This window comes from Petaurus breviceps, unplaced genomic scaffold (assembly GCF_028583685.1).
Source record: "Petaurus breviceps papuanus isolate PSGF00001 unplaced genomic scaffold, PetGlider_PUasm1.0 98, whole genome shotgun sequence".
NCBI lineage: Eukaryota > Metazoa > Chordata > Mammalia > Diprotodontia > Petauridae > Petaurus > Petaurus breviceps.
The window spans coordinates 28738589-28759480 of NW_027187460.1; the positions used below are offsets into that span (position 1 = coordinate 28738589).

Consider the following 20892-nt stretch of genomic DNA (forward strand, 5'->3'; position numbering starts at 1 on the left):
AGTCATGAGTCACCATTTCACTAACTCTAAGTAATATTTCTCCTTTTCCATTAAAATCTCAAGTCTACTTCATTCCCCTTATTTGAATGTAGATATATATCATATGTATACACACACTTACACATGTTATATACAATAATATATTCTATATTATGTATGTGTATGCATTTAGATCTTTAAATATTGTTCTCAAACATTTAAAAAGTGTCTATTGTGTGCCAGATACTGTGCTAAGGCCTGAGAAGACAAAAGAAAGGTAAAAAAGTCTTGCCTTGGAGGGGCTTACAATCTCATGGGGGAAACATGTAAGTAACTATGTACAAACAAGCTACAGACAGGATAGATTGGAAGTAATCCATAGAGAGCAGGGACTAGAATTAAGAGGGATTGGGAAAGACTTCTTGAAGAAGACTTCAGGGAAGCCAGGAAAGAGAGATGAGCAGCTGAAGAATTCCATGCAAGGGAGATAGGAGGTCCAGAATCAGGAGATGGAATGTCTTGCTTGAGGGACAGTAAGGAGGCCAGTGTCGCTGAATCAAAGATCACGTAAGGGGGTATAAGGTATAAGAAGACTGAAAAGGTGAGGGCGCTAGGTTATGAAGGGCTTTGAATGTCAGATTTTATATTTGATTCTGGAAGGGATAGGAGGCCATTGGAGTCTAGGGAAAGGGGTGATAAAGTAAACGCGCTTTGTATGAAGATCACCTTGTCAGCTGAGTGGACAGTGTACTAGAGTGGGGAGACAGACTTGTGGTGGGCAGACTAATCAGCAGGCTATTGCAGTAAGTAGTCCAGGCATGTAATGATGAGGGCTTGCACCAGGAGAGTTGTGAATATATGTGAATCCCCAAAGATGGGAATATATGCAAGGGGTGTTACAAAGATAAAATCTGATGAAACAGGACTTGGCAACAGATTGTATATAGAGGGGTGGGAGATATTAAGGCATCAAGGATGACACGTAGGTTATGAGGTTGGGGGGGTGGGACTTGGAGGATGGTGGTACCCTTGACAGGTATAGGGAAGTTTGGAAGCAGGGAGGGTTTGGGTGGAAAGATAATGAGTTCTGTTTTGGATATGTTGAGTTTAAGATGTCTGCTGGATATCCAATTTGAGATGTTCAATAGGCAACTGGAGATGTAAGAATGGAGATCAACAGAGTGGGGGATGGTTAGAGCTGGATAAATAGATTTGAGAATTACTAGCATAGATATGATAATTTTTTTTAATTTTACTTTTTTTCTCAATGACATGCAAACAAAACCTTTTAACATTTGTTCCTCAAAATTCTGAGTTCCAAATTTTCTCCCTCCCCGAGAAAGCAATTAGATAGATTATACATGTATAGTCACGCAAAACATTTCCATACTAGTCATGTTGCAGAAGAAAAGTCAGACCAAAAAAAAAAAAAGTTTTTAAAAGTATGCAAAATCTGCATTCAGACTCTGTCAGTTCTTTACAAATAATAAATGAATCTATGAGAAGAGACAAGATCATTAAGAGAAATATCACCAGGGAAGAGAGGACCCAGGACAGAGCCCTGTGGGATACTTGTGGGTACTGGTTGTGACCTAGATGAGAATCCAGGAAAGGAGACAGAAAAGGAATGGTCAGACAGATAAAAAGAGTATCAGGAGAGAGTAGTGTCCCAAAGATTCAGGGAGAGAGCAATCAACAGTGTCAGAGGTTGCAGAGAGGTCAAGAAGGATGAGGATTGAAAAGAGGCTGTTAGATTTGGCAATTTGGAGATCATTAGTGATTTTGGAGAGAGCAATTTTGGTGGAATGATGAAGTCAGAAGCAGACTACAGAGTTAAGGAGAGAGGAGAGGAAGTGGGGACATCTATTGTAGTTGGCCTAAAGTTTAACCACAAAAGGAAAGAGACACATGGGTCAAGTCAGTAGAAATGGAAGGATCAAGTGAGGGTTTGTTGAGGATGGGGGAGACATGCACATGTTTGTAGGCAGCAGGGAAGGAACCAATAGACAAGGAGAGATTGTAGGTTAAGTGTGAGTGGGGATGACAGAAGGGGCAGTCTCCTGGAGGAGACAGGATGGAATGGGATCACTTGTGCATGTAGACCTTGGCAAGGAGGAGGGCCACCTCTTCATGTGAGACAGGTGAACAAAGCAGGGACAGAAAACATCTGGTTGATGTGACATGAGGAAGGGAGAAGAGGGAGCTCTCAAAAATAGGTTGTTCTTCAGTAAAATAAGAGGAAAGGTTCTTTAACTCTCTTTACATTATTTTTTTCCTCTGTGAATTACTAGGCATTTCTTTCACTGCTAGTCACATAAGATCATAGGATTTAGGTATTTAGAGTTTAAAGAGAACTCAGAGTTCATCTAGCTTAAGCCTCTTATTTTGGGGGGCAGCTACAGTGGATAGAGGCCTGGGCTTGGAATCAAGAAAACATCCTCATGAGTTTAAATCCAGCCTCAGAAACTTACTAGCTGTATGACCCTGGGTGAGTCACTTAATGTAGTGTGATAGTGATGGCAATTGGAGATTCCCCTGTATTGGCTTTGTTTTCAAATTGATTGTGTTAAAACCCAGAGTTTGTTAATCCCACCAGTGGGATGGACTTTTTGATGTGAAAAGAAAGTCCTGAACTGGGAGGAGCTGGTGACGTGAATTTGGAGAGACAAGAGAGAGGTGGAAGATCTTTTTGGAAGCAGCACCTCGTGGAGAGAGAGAGAGGCTAAGAGAAATGCTGGTGGCCGCTTTGAATTGCCCTGGACTTTTGAGACCTGCCCCCTGAGCTGCCAAGGACTGAGGAGACATGGCTGTTTTGCTGGTACTTTGTCTGTCTGTTTTGATGTTATTTTGCCAGATTTGTCCACTGGTGAAAGACTGTCTTGTTGAAGAAGTCCTGGAACCTGGCTGTTCGCTAAGAAGCCCTGAGACTGTCCTGCAGACAGAGAGTGAATACTGTCCACTGGTGAGGGACAGTGCTGTTGTTGCAGGGGTCTGGAGACGGTCCTGCAGACAGAATGAATACTGTCCACTGGTGAAGGACAGTGCTGTTGTTGCAGGGGTCTGGGAGCCTTTCTGTTGGTTCAGAAGCCCTGAAGAAGGATTTTCTTGTTGTATGTTTACAGAAATCCTGGGAGAGGGCTTTGCTAATGTGTTCAGGGGTTCTAGGACTGTTCTACAGACAGAGGATGAATTCATGAAGGGACTGGCAATGTATCTTATGGCCTTGCTAAGCCTTGTCTCCCCAGGAACTAAGATTGCTGAGAACTTGCCTCGCCTCAAGATGAAGAAAAGACCTCCATTTGGGTATTAAGTGCTGTGTTTAAACTTGATGTAACTCTGGGGTAGATTCAATTGTGATCCAGGGGTGGGGAACTTTTGACCTTATGTTTGGAAACTAATCTACATTTGAGAAGAGGGGCTTTGTGGTGGACTTAATTAAGGTATAGCCTAGGGGTGGAGAAGTATTTAGAACAGAGACTTTGTAATTGATTGAATGATTGGAAGGTCCTGGGGTGGGGTTGTACTTGGAGATTATTTAATCACACTTAGTAAATGATGTATTTTGAATGATGTCATGTTTTGATCTTCTCTGTTCTTGGTTGGTCACTGAATAAAATAGAGAGCACCTATGCTGGTATTTTGAACCTTGGGAAGTTGCCTTTCTTTTGGCATTATATTACATGTAGTAAGCCAAAATATTTTATTCTCAGGGTCAGTTCCTATGTAGATGTCCTTGATGATGTGGCTTTGGCTTCTGGCCTTGAAGTTTGCTCTCAGAGCATCCTTTGTTTTGTGAATGCATAAGATAGGAGTTAACTGACCTTTCCTAAGACTTTTTGGTGTATAGATAACATGGCCTCATTCAATTCTGAGCTACTTCCAGGATATGACAGATTAAGATAATGATAAGAATACTCCAGGATATGACAGACTAAGGTATTGATAAGAGTACTTGAATCTGCATGATCTTTAAAAACCTTGTTCAAAGAATCATTAAATGGAGTTCATGGTTCTTCCTTGAACTACCCACATGGCCTGGTCATTTCTTTTCCACATCTCCGATCATACTTAGTGCTGGACACTGAGTAGCACACACCAACTTAAGCCTGTTTATTGCAGTTCATCATCTATAAAATGAGCTGAAGAAGGAAATGGCAAATCACTCCAATATCTCTGCCACAAAAACCCCAAATGGGGTCATGAAGAGTTGTACACAACTGAATAAGCCTTTTATTTTATAGATAAATGAAGTCCACAAAGATTAAACAACCTGCCCAAAGTCACCTTAGCAGGGGTGAATTTGAACTCCTGTCCTCAAATTCCAAATCTAAGACTCTTTTCACTATACTACATTGTGATGGGCTCTTGTTTCGATTAGAAAGGACCTCAGAAACCATCAAAACCAACCCTCCCACTCCTCTCTCATTCCATCATATTACTCAACATTTACTCAACTAAAAGTAAGGCATGAAGGGGCAGCTAGGTGGTCCCGTGAATAGAGCACCGGCCCGGAGTTAAGAGGACCTGAGTTCAAATCCAGACTCATCAACACTTAACACTTACTGGCCTTGTGACCTTGGGCAAGTCACTTAATCCCAATTGCCCTACTTGCCCCCCTCCAAAAAAAAAAAAAGTAAGGCATGAAAAATGGGTCCCTGCCCTCAAGTTTACATTCAACAGGGAGGCATACAATTTGGTAGCACCTAAGGCATCCTGAAAAACAATTTCAGGTTCAAAGTATTTTGTGGGACTGACTCCACTTTAAAACAGCTTAGACTATGAAGTGAGCAGAACCAGGAGAACATTGTACAGTAATAGTCACAATGTGCAATGACTGACTTTGATAGACTTAGTCCTTCTCACAATGCAAGGACCTAAAACAATTCCAAAGGACTCATAATGGAAAATGCCATCCACAGCCAGAGAAAGAACCGGAGTCTGAATGCAGAGTGAAGTAGACTATTTTCTTTCTTTGTTTTTTTTTTTCTTTCTCATGGTTCCTCCCATTCATTCTGATTCTTCTATACATGACTAATGTGAAAATGTTTAATAGGAATGTATATGTAGAACCTGTATTAGATTATATGCTGTCTTGGGGAGGGGGAAGAAAATTAAAAACTTATGGAGGTGAGTGTTGAAAACGAAAAATAAATTCAATAATTAAAATAAAAGCTCAGACTAGTGATGCCCCTGAGGTATGTTCTTTTGTGAGTCAAGAGGACACGGTTATTTTTTTTTTAAGTCGTTCAATGAGATAGAAAAGAAAAGTAAAAACAGAATATGCACCCCATGCACTTGGGCACACCCTCTCCAAGGCATGCACCATCAGTGGGGCGAGTGTGCACGCGAAGGGCTCACACACACTGGGGGGCCATGTAGACTTCATGAGGACAAGGCACACACAGGGAGAGGTCGTTCACCTCTAATGCGTGGCCTTGCAACCTGACAGCCCTGCTTCAGGCACAGGGAGAGGTCGTTCACCTCTAATGCGTGGCCTTGCAACCTGACAGCCCTGCTTCAGGCACAGGGAGAGGTCGTTCACCTCTAATGCGTGGCCTTGCAACCTGACAGCCCTGCTTCAGGCACAGGGAGAGGTCATTTACCTCTAATGCATGGCCTTGCAACCTGACAGCCCTGCTTCAGGTCTGTTTCTTCTCTTTCCTGGCCCTACTCACTTTGGTATACAGAAGCCTCAGCTGAGGTGCTACCTTCATTCCTCTTTAGCTCTTAAAAGTGCAGACCCTTGAGGGGTGGCTAGGTGGCGCAGTGAATAGAGCACCAGCCCTGGAGTCGAGGACCTGAGTTCAAATCCAGCCTCAGACACTTAACACAAAAACCGTGACCTTGGGCAAGTCACAACCCCAACTGCCCTCCAAAAAAAGCAAAAAAAAAGATGTAGACCCTTATATACAGTCATCAGATTAAGAAAGACTGGCTGCACATTTTGGGAAAGACAGGATTAAAATGGTGGCCAGCTCTAGGTCAACTGATGGGAGTCAATGGGGATTAATCAGAGGTTTGGGACAGAGATAGTGAACTTCCTAGAAGGAGGGAGGAGTTCTAAGGCTAACAAAGTTCAAGCTTTCATTAGATGAAAGGCAATTCTGTGTTCCAAAAGAGCTTAGAATCTAGGTCAAGGTACGAGGGGTTTCCAGATGAAAATGAGAGATGATAGTAAGATCAAAGGTGTGATCATCCCTATGTGTAGTTGAGATGGGGTGAAAAGAAGTTCATGAGAATGGGGGATATTAGAATGTTCTAAGGAACATGCATGTTGAATGTAAACCCCTGAATAAGGGCAGGAGCTGGGGTGGAGAAGCCTAAGCCTAGCAGTTATTCATTGAGAAAGGAGGAATGTCCTAGGGGCCAGTGGTTAACATAGCCACCAAGATATCTATCTACTGGGTGAAAATAGTGGACAATGAAGGAAAGGTACACTGAGGTATAGAAATTCATCAGTGGGCATTTAAGTATTTATTATTTATCAGGCACTGGGCTACGTGGTGGGAATAGAAATAGAAAAGCCAAACAATCCTAATCTTTCAGGATGTCATGGATCTATGTAAATATAGACCAAATACAAACAAGACAAACACAAGGTATTTGGATCAAGAAGTGGCAAAGGGTACTCTGACATCCCCTGTGTGACCCATGGGTCAGGGGTTAGGAGTAAACGATGACCAGGGGTGTAGTGTCTCCTGAGGCACCCAGGAAGCTTCTGCTTTTTGCTGCTACAAAAAAGGGATGTTATGATTATTTCCAATTTATCCTCTTTGTGCATGGTTGTTTGCATGTTGTCTTCCCCACTGGACAGTGAGCTCCTTGAGAGCAGGCCCAGAGCTTAGTGCAGGGCTGGCACATGGTATGGTGGCTCAGAATTGCTCACTGGTGACTTATGAATATGGATGTGTCGGGCAGTGAAGAGGGTGGGCTTTCTGTCTTCATCTCCTAAAGGTAATGCCGAATAGAGGGAAACCTTAGTGCGTTTTCTCACAGAATTTAAACTTATCTTTCAGAACAGTTGGATCAATTCAGTTTTACCCACAGTGTGGCATTGTGTCTGTCTTCCCCAAACCTCTATCCCTGGCTGTTCTCTCCCTACTGCTCTGTTCTTATTTGTCATGACACATTTGGGTCAAATATGTTTAAAAGCACGTTTACAGTTACCCGAAACAGCAAATGTAAAAATAAGTAAGCAACTGAAACAGTCCTGCAAATAAATATCACTTCCATTTTTTTCAAACTTTTTTCCTTAAAATGAAAGACTGACGAGGGGGCGGAGCCAAGATGGCGGAGTAGAAGCACGACATTCCCGTGGCTCTGGCTTCCACCCTCCCCAATCCATGTAAAAAGGGGACTCAAAACAAACTTTGGAGCTGCAGAACCCACGAAATGACACAGAGAAGCTAACCTCCTGCTGAGGACAGCCTGGCAGGCTGGCAGGAATCCAGCGCAGCGCTATGGGAGCCGAGCCCAGCCCCACGCCCAGGCTTTAGCCCCTGGGAGGGCCTGACCAGCTGCCAGCCAGAGGGACTCCAGATAAGCAGCAGCCAGATTTATCAACACATAGACACAAAGGACAAAGTGAGAGGTCAGTGCAGTCTGGACTTTGGGACCAGTAAGTGGGAGTGTGCGGCTGCTGAGACACCAGCACAGCCAGCCAGTGCCATGTGGCAGCTTCAGCTCTTGGCCTGCAGAGTGTAGGGGGACCAAGCACCAGTCTGAGGGGTAATCTCTCTTGCTTTAACCTGCTTGGATCTGGATTGCAGTCTAGGGTGGAGGTTCTGGGGTGTGTGTCCAGGTTGCCAGAGCGTGTGGAGGAAGACGTCAGAGAGGGCACCCATCTAATACCTCCAGCAGCTGAGAAAACCCCAGTGTTTGGGACAAAAGCTCCCGTCTGGTGGCAGAGTCCTACTGTGGCAAAAGCCCAAAAGTCAAGTAATTCAGTGGCAAAATGAGCAGGCAAAGGAAACAAAGCAGACAGAAGATTCCAACAATACACTCCTATTTTGGGGACAAAAAGAATCAAAGCATGTAACAGGAGGAAAACAGTGAAGTCAGAACTCCTGCACCAAAAGCTTCAAAGGAAAATACAAGCTGGTTACAGGCCATAGAGGACCTTAAGAAAGATTTTGAAAACCAAATAAGAGAAGTGGAGGAAAAATTGGGAAGAGAAATGAGAACAATGCAAGAAAATTATGAAATGAGAGTCAACAGCCTGACTGAAGAAAATAATACCTTAAAAAAGACTGACTCAAATGGCAAAGGAGGCCCAAAAAGGCAATGAGGAGAAGAACGCCTTAGAAAGACGAATTTGCCAGATGGAAAAAGAATCTCAAAAACTCAATGAGAATCATTGCTTCAGAATTAGATTGGAGCAAATGGAAGCTAATGACTTTATGAGAAATCAAGATGCTGTTAAACAGATCCAAACAAATGAAAGAATAGAAGGCAATGTGAAATATCTCATGGGAAAAACCACTGACCTGGAAAATAGATCCAGGAGAGATAATTTAAAAATTATTGGACTGCCTGAGAGCCATGACCAAAGTAAGAACCTAGAAATCATCCTCTAGGAAGTTCTCAAAGAAAACTACCCTGATGTTTTAGTACCAGAGGGCAAAATAGAGGTTGAAAGAATCCACTGATCACCTCCTGAAAAAGATCCCCAAAAGAAAACTCCTAGGAATATTATAGCCAGGTTCTGGAATTCCCAGATTAAGGAGAGAATATTACAAGCAGCCAGGGAGAAACAATTTGAATATTGTGGAAACACAATCTGGAAGCTTCTACACTGAGGGATCGAAGGGCTTGGAATATGATATTCTGGAGGGCAAAGGAGTTGGGATTAAAACCAAGAGTCACCTACCCAGCAAAACTGAGTATCATGTTTCAGGGTAAAATATGGTCATTCAGTGGAATAGAAGACTTTCAAGCACTCTTGCTGAAAAAACCAGAGTTGAATAGAAAATTTGACATTCAGATACAAGAAGCAAGAGAAGCATGAGAAGGTAAACAGGGAAAAGAAATCATAAGGAACTTATTAAAGTTGAACTATTAACATTCCTACATGGAAAAACAATAATTGTAACTTATGAAACTTTTCTCAGTAGTTGAAGGGATTAGAAATATATATATTTATCTATATATGAGGGTATATGGGCAAATGAATTCATATGTGAATGTGTGTATATATGTTTACAGGTATACATAGATAGAGGGCACAGGACCAATTTAACAGGAAGGAATGATACTTAAAAGGTGAAATTAAGAGGTGAAAGGAATATAATGAGAGGAAATGGGGAGAGACAGATTGGAGTAAACTATCTCATGCAGAAGAGGTAAGGGAAAATGGTTATAATGGAGAAGAATAGGAAGGCAAAAGGGAATGGGTCAACCTTATTCCCATTGAATTTGGCTTGAGGAGGGAGTGAAATACACACTAAATAGGGTATCTCACCCTCCGGGAGAATGGGGGGGAAGGGGATGAGAGGGGGATTAGAGAAGGGAGAGTAGGCTGGGGGGGAGGGAAGTTGGAAGCACTCACTTTTGAAAATAGATGGAATCATAGTAGAGAATAGAACAAATGGGAGGTGGGATAGGAGGGAGGGAAATATAGTCAGTCTTTTACAATATGTTATTGTTTTGCATCAGCCACACATGTACAACCTATACTGAACTGTGTATCTTCCCAGTAAGGGTGGGTGACAAGGAAGGAAGGGAATGAATCTGGAATTCAGTTTTAAAATCAAATATACAAATATATGTGAATGTATATATATATATATATATATATATATACTATTATTAATACCATCTTACATGTAATTGAGAAATAAGATATACAGGTACTGAGGCATAGAGATCCACTGGAAAAGTCGAAAGGGCTATGGGAGAAAATATGGGAAAGAGCAGATTGGAGGAGGGGATATCCTGTGGGACTGCTATTTTGGGGCAGTGGGTAGGGGAAAAACGGGGAGAAAATTTGTCACTCAAAATCTGGTGGAAATGAATGATGTAAATCAGAAGTTAATAAAGTATTAAAAAAAAAAAGACTGACATCAGTAAGTGCTGCGATAATGCCAAACTAAATGAACTGGCTTGCAGTTTAATCCTAAAATTACTTGCTTATCTTTTCTTCAATATTTTTCTACAAGACTTTTCAGGGATCTCCAATTTTATACTGTTTAGAATCTATGGAAAACATCGTCATTTTTCCATTTTCTTGAGGCTTAGATGCAAATGCCAATAAAAAAAGCAAAGTCTTATGATTTCAATCATCATTTAGTTTATTTGCATAGTCAACATTTTCACATATTAAACATAATGGATCCCAAAAGAAAACTTGTTCTCACTATCAGGACTTAAAACTTATTTGTGATTTAACAACCATTTCTCTTAGATATCTAACAGTCTTCATTTTAATCGTAAAGCAAAACATTTATTTACAACTGTTTACATATGCAGAAGGTCAAAAACAGATTACTCCCCTTCTTGCCCAAGTGTCTGTGTTTTAACAACAGTACAGCATTCAGCAGCAATGTCCTCCCAAAGTCTCTTAAGGCTTGGTGAATTCCATGTATTCATGCTCCAATGGGCTTCTCTTCAGTTTAATGTAAGTATTTAATTTCTGAATAAATGAGAGGAAATATGACATAGCAAGCTCGGTAAAAGAGAGCACCACTGCTGAAAAAGGCTCGTGGCTTTGTAATCCAGGGTTCTGTCTTAAAACAAAAGTAAACAGCATACAAAGCAACTGCAAAAAAATGTCCAAGTAGAGTCATGGGATTAGGCGACAATCTATAACAAAAAAAAAATTACATATTAGAAAGACCTAGTCATTTAAAGTTATTTAAAAATTCAATAGGTACAGTACCATTTATGACTGTATCTTTTAAACAGCTATTCTCCCAATTGAAAGGATTTTTAGCACTGTGTATTTTTTCCTATTTTAATGATAGGAACAGCTGGTTTGTGCTGGGAAACCTGATTTTAAAAAACACTGTAGTTCTTTTACAGTTTAAATAATTCTTTGGTTCCCAGCTTCTGTAGCCTCTGACAGTTGGATGGAGAACAAAGCCTCCTGGAGACTTGGGCCTAGACCAGCACTGAACCTCAAAGAAAACTTTTTCTAGAACAATTTTATATAAACTGTAACATATATAAACTTAGACAAACTTTTAAATCATTGAAAAAGGGCTAATAGTTTCATTTTCCAGCCAATCTTTTAGGGATATATTTTTAGAAATACCTGTACTTTCAACATTCCTAATGTTTTTCATGATTCCACCCAATTGTTAAAATTAACTTTAAAAATATCTAATTACAAAAAAAAAGAAAAAAATATCTAATTACAATGGTAACAATATGGATAGTATGGATTAAACCACAAATAACTAAAAACTTTCATCTTAGTCACAGGTTTTATTTAAAACTTCTACCACAATAGTTGCTCTCAGATTTTCTCCCAATGTTTTTGCCCATCTTCTAATAAAGAAATAAGTGAGCAAAAAATATAGCCAAAAGATATGTATCAGCCAGGAAAACTGGACATCATGAATAATCTATAGTAATCATTACTGTCTAGTCAAACTAGCTATAAAATGTTTGATTAATTTTTTTTATAAGTTTAAATTTACACAACTTACACAGAGAGCAGCCCAACTGGACCAGCAATACATTGTCCACCAAGTTTGAAGTAACAGAAGCATGCTCTTCTCAACTTACGCAGGGTCTCTATAATATAATTTTAAAATTATCTTTAATCAAAAATATTCATGCATTGATTCACACAATAACAATATGAACAAGTTAAAGATGAGCCAGAATTACTTATTAAAATATTATCTAATTATAATTGAGCCTAGCATCAATTTTACTAACCCATTTTTCCTGTAAATTTTATAGTTTACATTATGCAGACAAAAATTAGTAAAAAAGCTGTTTACTATTTGTTCATCAAAATAAACTCTTCTTCCATTCCAAGATCATTTTTTTTTAAAAGCAATCGGGGTTAAGTAACTTGCTCAAGGTTACTCGGCCAGTTATTTCTGGGTGTGATGATAAGTATCAGAGCCTGGATTCAATCCCAGGTCATCCCCAGGACTCTGGGGCCCGGTGCTCTTAGTCACTGAGCCACCTGGCTGCCCCTTCCAAGATCATTTGAATGTAACCGTTATGCAAGAATTCCACTTATTTTTCCAAAGAATTATTTGTGAAGTTGATTTTCTTATATAATCCATACAATGCTACAAGAAGAAAAAAACTTAGATTTCAGGTGTGACATGCCCTGGGGGCAACTGAGAAATTGAATAAACACTGAGTTGTACATACACTAGTCTACATGTGAATAGTTGCTAAGGAAAGACAAGACCTGGAAATGTGACTTCCCTAGAAAGCAGACAGACCATGATCTCAGGTGTAAGGCTGGTTGCCCTGCTGGAGTAGCTGAGGGGAAAAGGATGGCGATATAAGGAAAGGGACACTTTCAGAAAACAATGGTTTTAGAACAGAGAAGAAAGTAAGATAAGCAGAAGACTGGAAAGCCTTAAATTATTGCCTCGTAGAAAAGCTAGGAAAGGAAGAACAGAAGAACACCTAGATCTAGGACTTTCTGGGACTACTATCAAGGTTCAGAATAATTCTGACTTGAACCTGAGAAGCAAACTTAGGGTCTAAACTGAAAAGAGCTTTACTCTTCCAAGGAGGTGGGAGGAGAGGGGTGAAAGGAGAAAAGAGGACAGAAATTATAAGAGAGAGGAGAGACACAGAGACAGAGAAGGAAAATATCCAACTTTTAAGTGGGTAAACCTATCAAGGAAAGCTGTGACCTCAAGAATAAGGGCTAAAGAAGGAACCAACCATCTGGGAAGATGGCGAAAATTATAGTTTCTGCAGGCAACTGATTACTGTTCTAAATTTAGGCAAATTTATAATACAGAATATTTGTACTTTGTCTAATCTGTCTATGGTTTGTATTCAAAGACTCCTCACTGTGGGTAAAGTGTTTATGTGCTTACATGAAAAACATTTGCTGTCCTGCAGTGGACAAAGTGGGGAAAACGTACCCCAAGAGAAGGGTGAAATGTTAAACTCAAGAGACTCAGACTTTGAAGGAGAAATTTCCACTTTTTTCAAATTAGCAAACATTTTTCAAGTGATTACTATATAAAAGACACTATGTTAAGTACTTAGGATGAAATTACAAAACCAAAAATAGTCCCTGCCCTCAAGAAGCTGACGTTCTACTTTTCCTCTGAGGATATAGTTACATAGAGTTACAGAAAAGGGGCAGCAGTAACACATAGAGGAAACCCTCTATTGAGTCTGCTCTTTCATCATGATCACACAGCACCATTTTATATGAGGATACCTTATTTAGCTCACAATATATAAAATCTGTTGAATAATAGGGTTTTTCTCTATATCTCCTATGTTAATCAAAGGACTGATTTTAAAGTACCTTTAAAGTACATTGTGGAAAAAAACACACTTCACAGGGAGCTAAGACTCAGTTGCCATTTCTTAGTTACATACCTTTGGACAAGTCTCTACTTATACATCTAATAAAATGAGGCATATAGTAGAGCTCTATGGCTCTTTCATTTCTAACACTCCATGATTACAATCCCTCACTTACCATCTGTGCCAGAAAATAATTCATAAAGAGCCTGAGCAAGAACATTCACAACAAATGAATGGGACTTTCTTCTTGACCGATAGAATGAATTTTGGGCCTAAAAAAAGAAAAAAGTGGATCTTTTATAATGTAAGAATGAAGAGGAAAAGCAAATTTTCCTAGTGATTTTCCTAATTTCCCCAAACTGAGGTTATGTTGCTCATCTCTGACTAATGGCACAAGGGACTTAGCCCCAGTGACCTCTAGAGCTGGGATAAGTCACTCATAGGCTTGAATTTACATGTTTTATTAGATGAAAGAGTTCTGTACAACTAATTATAAAACCCAAAGTCCTGATACAGAAATTAGAGGCCTTATGAAGAGTTAAAGGTAACAGACCAAAGCAACACCTGAGCAGGGCCTTAAGGCAATGCAAATCTCCTTTATCATGGAGCAGAGAACACACAACATAGACCACACAATGGTTCTGAACTCCTTTAGATGTCCAGGACAGGCAAATTCCTCTGAAGACTAAGGTGAAATAGCCTACCTGAAGAAGTGCTCTCTCATCACAAAGGTCAGGAATGCTTTTTAGCAGGCTCCTCCATATTTTTATGTCATTGAAAACAACAGTCATTCCCCCACCAGTAAGAGGATGTCGTATGTTATAGGCATCTCCCAAAATTAGAACACCTGACCCAAGAAACAAAGAAATGATCATCTGTAGCATCATTTCACTGTCACTACTCTGTTCATTTTTATTAACTGCTGTTAGTAAGAAGAATAGAAGGAAAGACTATAGAGGAAAAAAATTAAGAAAAAAGAATTACAAGAGAAATTTTCTTCTGGCAAACCTTCAAAAATGTATAATCAGGTTATTTTATGCTAAACATTTTTATAATCAAGTGTACAGATCAGAGTAGGACTTCTGTCAAAATTCAGCAATGTATTTTAATGAATAAAAAATACAATAATAATAGTAATAGTCAAGGAATACTAGAGTATTTTGTCTCACTTAAGTTTATTATGAACCCAATTACACAATCAGACTCCTGAACATGAGGATATGACTGTCCTTGCATATGGGGACCTGTGCCTCATAATAATGACTTCTAATTATAGATTTTTAGAACTAATGATAATGGCACTTTACCAGCCAAGGATCTTCAAACGATTCAAAGTCAATACTCTGAAAAAGGCCTCATAAAAATAGGACACTAAAGCTAAGTATCATGTCCTAAAAGAGGCAAATAAAGTCTCTCCCCAAATCTTTACTCTGATAATAGTACACTAACAATATTGTGAGATAAGATGAAATTCTAAAAGTTAAGATTAGAAATACTGAGCTAGAGAGGAAGTGGTTTGGAAAACAATGGGGTAACTTAAGAATTTGTTTAAATACTTATAATAACAAAATTTAAATCAAGTTACATCTGGATAACTAAATGAACAGAATAAACCTGGACTGAACCTAAGCTCAATCTTTCTCCTTCCCTAAAAGTTTTTTGATATAGACTAGAAACCAAAGCAACCTAAACCTGAACTTCCATCTTGTTATATAAAGAATCCTCAGCTTGATATTCTTCTTACATAGGTTAGGGTACATCCACAACCACTACTTACTATTTTTTTCCTTTTTTCCTTCTGAACTGCTGCCTAAAATGCCACCCACTTCCTGCTTCTCACTTTGCCCTAAGAAGAGGAGGAGGCAGTAGGAAAAGCCATAATGAGAGTGGGCAGTATTAGCAATGAAAAAAAAAAAAAGAGAAGGAAGTAGAGAAAGACAAGGTTGGTGGGGCATTGCTGGAATCCATAAGGCTTAATTTTATCTCCCAATCTCTTAATAGTCATTGCTGCTTCCCCTGCAACCTCTTTACTGTAGGAATGTTAAAACTAATTTTGGAGGTAATGAGAAACTGCAGTTCAATAGTACTTAATTATTTTATACATCTAAATAATTTGGTAGATAAACAGGCATTTAATTCCATGTAGTCATCTGACTACTTTCCAATTTTTTTTTTTTATTAAATTCTACCTCTTTTGTTTACTGGTGAAGGAGGAAGGAAACTTGCAGGCATAGACCTCAAACGATCATTCTGAATTCCCTCCAGGAAAGGTTCTTTTATATGATCTGCAATAAAACACAGACACATTTACATCAGTTTAAAACACTTCATTTTCAAATGATCATACTTCTTATCAAATATTCCCTAAACCATTTATGACTGTCACAAAGTACCTCGTATAGACCCCAAAGGAAGAAATAAATCTATCCACAACAAAACCTTAAAGCTTCAAAAATCCATTCCAATTGAAGTGTTGATGATGATGCCGAACCTGAGAACTCCTACATTTTGCATGAATGGTATTATTAAACCAGTTTCTAGAGGTTTAGTCTACATACAGTCCCTCTGAATTGTCATCTAGCCCTAACTTAAGTCTCAAGACACTTATGTGGTTTTCCCAAGTGGTAACCAGTTTTCAAACCCAGACCCTTACTCAAAATCCTGTGATAGCCACACCATGATAATAACAATGATCTTTAATAGAGATGGGGGGAGGGGAAAGACAGAGCAAGATGCTGTAGTATTTGCAGTAAGGACAATAGCAAAGATCAAGGAAGGACAACAGACTGAATGATAAAGGGGCTTCTAGGAGAAACTGGTGGGTGCCTTTTTCAGTCCAGGTCAACAAAGGAAGATAGCCAGAGGCCCTAAGTAGGGCATCCAAGCTAAATGGGCTCATGCCTGGAGCTGGCAGGAGCATAGACAAGAAGTGAGCCTGCAGGTCTGTTTGTCTGCCTCCATCACGGGAGTTCACTAACAGTGAACAGCCTGTAAATATACCAAAGGCAGGGAGCATAAACCAGGGGCTATGGCCAGTAGTTATATTATGCAGATCCTGAACTAAGGGAGGAATGGTGGAGAGGGGAAGTGATTACATGAGGCAAGGAACACTGGAACAAAACCAAAGGGTTGTAAATAAATGTAAAAAAAAAAATGTATTTCCTATCATAAACAACTGACTTGGAAAAACAGGACAAGAAAAAGAAAATCTAAGAATTATTAGAATATCTGAAAACTTGAACAAAAACAACAAAAATAATAACAACCAAAAGCCTGGATACCGTATTGAAGAAATCAAGAATGAGAACTCTTTGACCCTATTAGAATAAGAAAATGAAGTGAAAATAGAAAGAATCCACTTGACACTTCTTGAAATCCCAAAATAAAAACTTCCAGGAACATTACAGCCAAACTTTAGAGTTTCTAGATGAAAGAAAAGTTACTGTAAGCAATCAGAAAAAAAGAGACCGAGTACCAAGGGGCTGTAGTCAAGATCACACAAGACCTTGCAGCTACCACTACACAGAAGAGGAGAGCCTGGAATACAATATTCCACAAGGCAAAAAATAAACATATATACCTAATAAAACTGAACATAATCCTACAGGGGGAAAATACTTAAACAGAGGATTTTCAAGCATTACTGACAAAATAATCAGAGCTCAGTAGAAACTCTGAAAAGCAAACAGGATTCAAGAAAAACACAAAAGGGCAAATACACTTAAGTAATTGGAACTATACAAGAATGAAATATTTACATCTCAATAAAGGAAGAGATGAAAACCTTCTCTAAAACCTGTCATCAAAGGTCACAGAAGAAACTAAATAAAACAGGAAGTCCTGGGTTATATTTGATGATCTTCAGAGAAAAAAAAGGGGGGGGGGGAAGGAATACACTAGGGGAGGAAGAGGATTGAACTTATCTCATATAATAGAGATGTGTAAGAAGACTTAAAACATGGAAGAAGGGGTAGAGTGAGCTGGTATCATTTGAAACTCACTTTCATTTGAACCAAAGGAGTATAGAATAAACAAACACAATGGGTTTGGTGTAGAAATACATTCAACTTAAAAAGGAAACAGGAGGTAACTGGGAGAAAGGACAAAGTAGAATAAAAGGGAAGCTAGACTTAGAAAAGGGTTAGTCATAAGCAAAACAAATTTTAGTGCTGGAGGTGGATTAAGGGAAAAAACTGGCTAAGAACATATGACTAGGGTCTAGGAAAAGGGGTAGCTTGGATGAAGATCCAGCGAAGACTGAGAAGGATTAATATTCTATTAACTTCAAAGAAAAAATGAATTAAAGGCATAATATAGAATAATGAAATGCAAATGACAACCAAATTCTAGTTTGGCCCTGCTTTCTGATTAGGTGGCTCCTCCCAGAATCTCCATTAAGGAGGGTGTCCAGGTCAGCCAAGTCTCACTCATCTCCAGGCTGTACTCTGTACCTCCTCTACTATGCCCCAGTTCTTCATACTGAAGTCTCACTCTAGTCATCCCTTGGTAGCTACTCTCTTTGACTGAATGGCTGCTCCTAGAATTTCACATTTAAGGAACATGCCCAGGTCAGCCATGTGAATACACTCTTCAGACTGTATTCTGGACTTTCTTTACCATCAACCACCGCCCTATCTCACCCCTTTCAGCTTCTTCTTATAGGTTGACTTTCCCCATCAGAATGTAAGCTTCTTGAGGGCAAGTGCTGTCTTTATTTCTACTTGTATTTGTATTCCCTTAACAAATGATAAATCACAGATATAACTTATGTGTAATGACCAGTTTTGATAGACTGGACTCTTCTCAGCAATGCAAGGTTATAAGACAACCCCAAAAGGCTCATGATGAAGGAGATGTCTACATTCAGAGAAGAACTAGAAAAAACGGAGTTTGAATGCAGACTGAAGCAAACTATCTGCTCTTTTCTTTTTCTTTTTTGGTTTTGTTTCCTCTTTCCCATTGTTTACTCCATCAGTTACACTCCTTTACAACCTGACTAATGTCTAATGTGAAAGAAAGTATTTGCAGATCCTATACTTGATTGTATGCCGCCATGACGAGGGGCGGGGGGGAAGAAGGAGGGGGAGAAATTCGAAACTCATGGGATTGTGGAACTGAATCTTGTAAACTAAAAGTAAACAAACAAATTAATAAAGACCAAAAAAAGAAAAGAGAAAAAAATAAATTATAAATCACTGACAAAGTTACAAACTTCTCTGGGCTTTAGTTTCCTCACATATAAAATGAAGGAGAAATATAGGTGATCCTTAATGACAATATCCAGTTCTATAAATTCTGAATCAATTTTAAAAGAATCCCTTTTTTTGGTATATGCATTAATTCAACTTGAGAATTAGGAAAGTCAAATGATCAAAGAGAGAATAGTTCTATCCATATAAGCTGAAGAACTTTTCCCATACCACATAAATCTTATGAAATTATACTTTTTTCTTTATGCATTCATGGTAGACTGCTCTGTGGTTCATGGACAAAAAAAATTGAATAGTAAAATTGGGCAATTAGATAAACATATTTAACTATCTCCAACATAAATTTAAAAGTTTAGTTTCAAATAGAGTTTAATTGGCTGAGGACAATCTGACAGAGTGAAAGCTCCTTAAGAAGTGGGATTGTTATATTTTTTAGTCTTTTGGTTTTTTAATATGCAGTGCCTTGCATAGTGCCACAGTGATGGCTGACTTGAAGAACCCTAGAGTTAACTAAAGATTAACTGCAAAGTTTAAGGATATAAAATAAACTCACAAATATTGTCTGTATTTCTGTATATTATCAACAAAACCCAGCAGAAGAGATAGAGAAATGCCATTTAAAATAACTACATAATGTATAAAAATGCTTGAAAAACCACATACCAAAGAACACACAAGTACTATATATGAATACAACTACAAAAACTTCTTTAAAGAAATATAGACCCTTGGGGTGGCTAGGTGGTGACGTGAGTAGAGCACCCACCCTGGAGTTAGGAGCAATTTCGTTCAAATCCGGCCTCAGACACTTAGCACTTACCAGCCATGTAACCTTGGGCAAGTCACTTAACCCCAACTGCCCTGCCCTCCCCCTCCAAAATGCCAAAAAAGGAAAAGAAAAAAAGAAATATAGACCCAAATAATTGGATAAATATTAACTGCTAATGGCCTAGGCTGAGCCAATATAATGAAAATCTTAATATTAATTAAATTAATTTATTTGATGACGTACCTAATCACAAAGTATTACTTTACAGAGCTAGAAAAAACAAGAAAATTCATCTAGAGGAACAAAAGTTCAAGAATCTCAATGGAAATAACAAAAACCAAAAGTAGGAAAGAAGATGATCTAGCAGTACCAGATCTCTAAACTACTACAAAGCAGTAATCATCAAAATAATTTGATAAATGTTAAAAAACAAAGAGCTCAATCAGTGGAACAGATTAGGTACAGAACATACAGAAGCAAATGAACTTAGTAGTTTAGTGATTCATGGTACACTGTATCTGTACTCTTGGGTACAAATATACCCAAGCTACTAAAGGATTATACAAAAAAATTGCTGGGAAATCAGGAATGAAGTCTAACTGACATCAATTATAAACATGTATTTTATGCCAGATACCAATATAAGCTCCAAATAGATATGTGACTTGGGCAATAAAGGGTGACAACATGAATGAGAGCAGCAAGGAATAAATTAACCTTTCAGATCTCTGGATGAGGAACAGTTCATGGCTAAAAACAAGGGGGAGAAAGGATCACAAAAGACAAACTGGACAATTCTGATTATATAAAATTAGGGACTTTTTCCACAAATAAAAACAATGCAGCTAAAATTTAAAATGGAAGCAAATAACTAAGAAAAATATTTGCAGTACATTTCTCTGATAAGGGTCTCATTTATAAGATATATGAGGAACTGATTCAAATTTATAGGAATAAAGGCCATTCTTCAATTGATAAGTGATAAAAGGATATGAATAGGAAGTTTTCTAAGGAATAAATAGAAGATATCAATAAGTATATATTGAAATAATGCTCCAAATCACTAATAATTAGGGAAAGGCAGATTAAAACAACTCTAAAGTTCCACCTCACACTCACCAGACTGATAAAGCTGACAAAAAGGAAAAACGTCAAATGCTGGAAGGGCTGTGGGGAAATGGACATGTGAGAGCTCTGCTGGTACACCTGTAAGATAATCTAGCCATTTTAGAAAGCAATTTGGATATATGCCTCCAAAATCACATTATTAAATTGTGTATGCCCTTTGATCCAATAATACCACTACAAGGCCTACACCCCAATGCCGACAAAGAAAGAAGAAAAGCATTCATGTGGTGGTGTTGTTTAGTCATTTCAGTGTCTGACTGTCTCGTGACCCCATTTGGGGTTTTCTTGGAAAAAATACTGGAGTGGTTTGCCATTTCCTTCTTTAGTTCATTCTCCGGATGA

General features: G+C 38.7%; 1 protein-coding gene across 1 annotated transcript in view; it reads right to left on the reverse strand.

Annotated features, from left to right (window-relative positions):
- Positions 1-10250: 10250 nt before the first annotated feature.
- Positions 10251-20892, reverse strand: part of SQLE (squalene epoxidase) — a 44916-nt gene continuing 34274 nt past the window's right edge. Inside the window, exons 7-11 of the mRNA XM_069080950.1 lie at positions 15633-15728; positions 14148-14290; positions 13619-13715; positions 11628-11715; positions 10251-10779 (exon numbers count right to left, since the gene is read on the reverse strand). Of these exons, the coding sequence (XP_068937051.1) occupies positions 10590-10779; positions 11628-11715; positions 13619-13715; positions 14148-14290; positions 15633-15728 (614 nt within the window). The 3' untranslated portion in view covers positions 10251-10589. The remainder of the gene's footprint in view (positions 10780-11627; positions 11716-13618; positions 13716-14147; positions 14291-15632; positions 15729-20892) is intronic.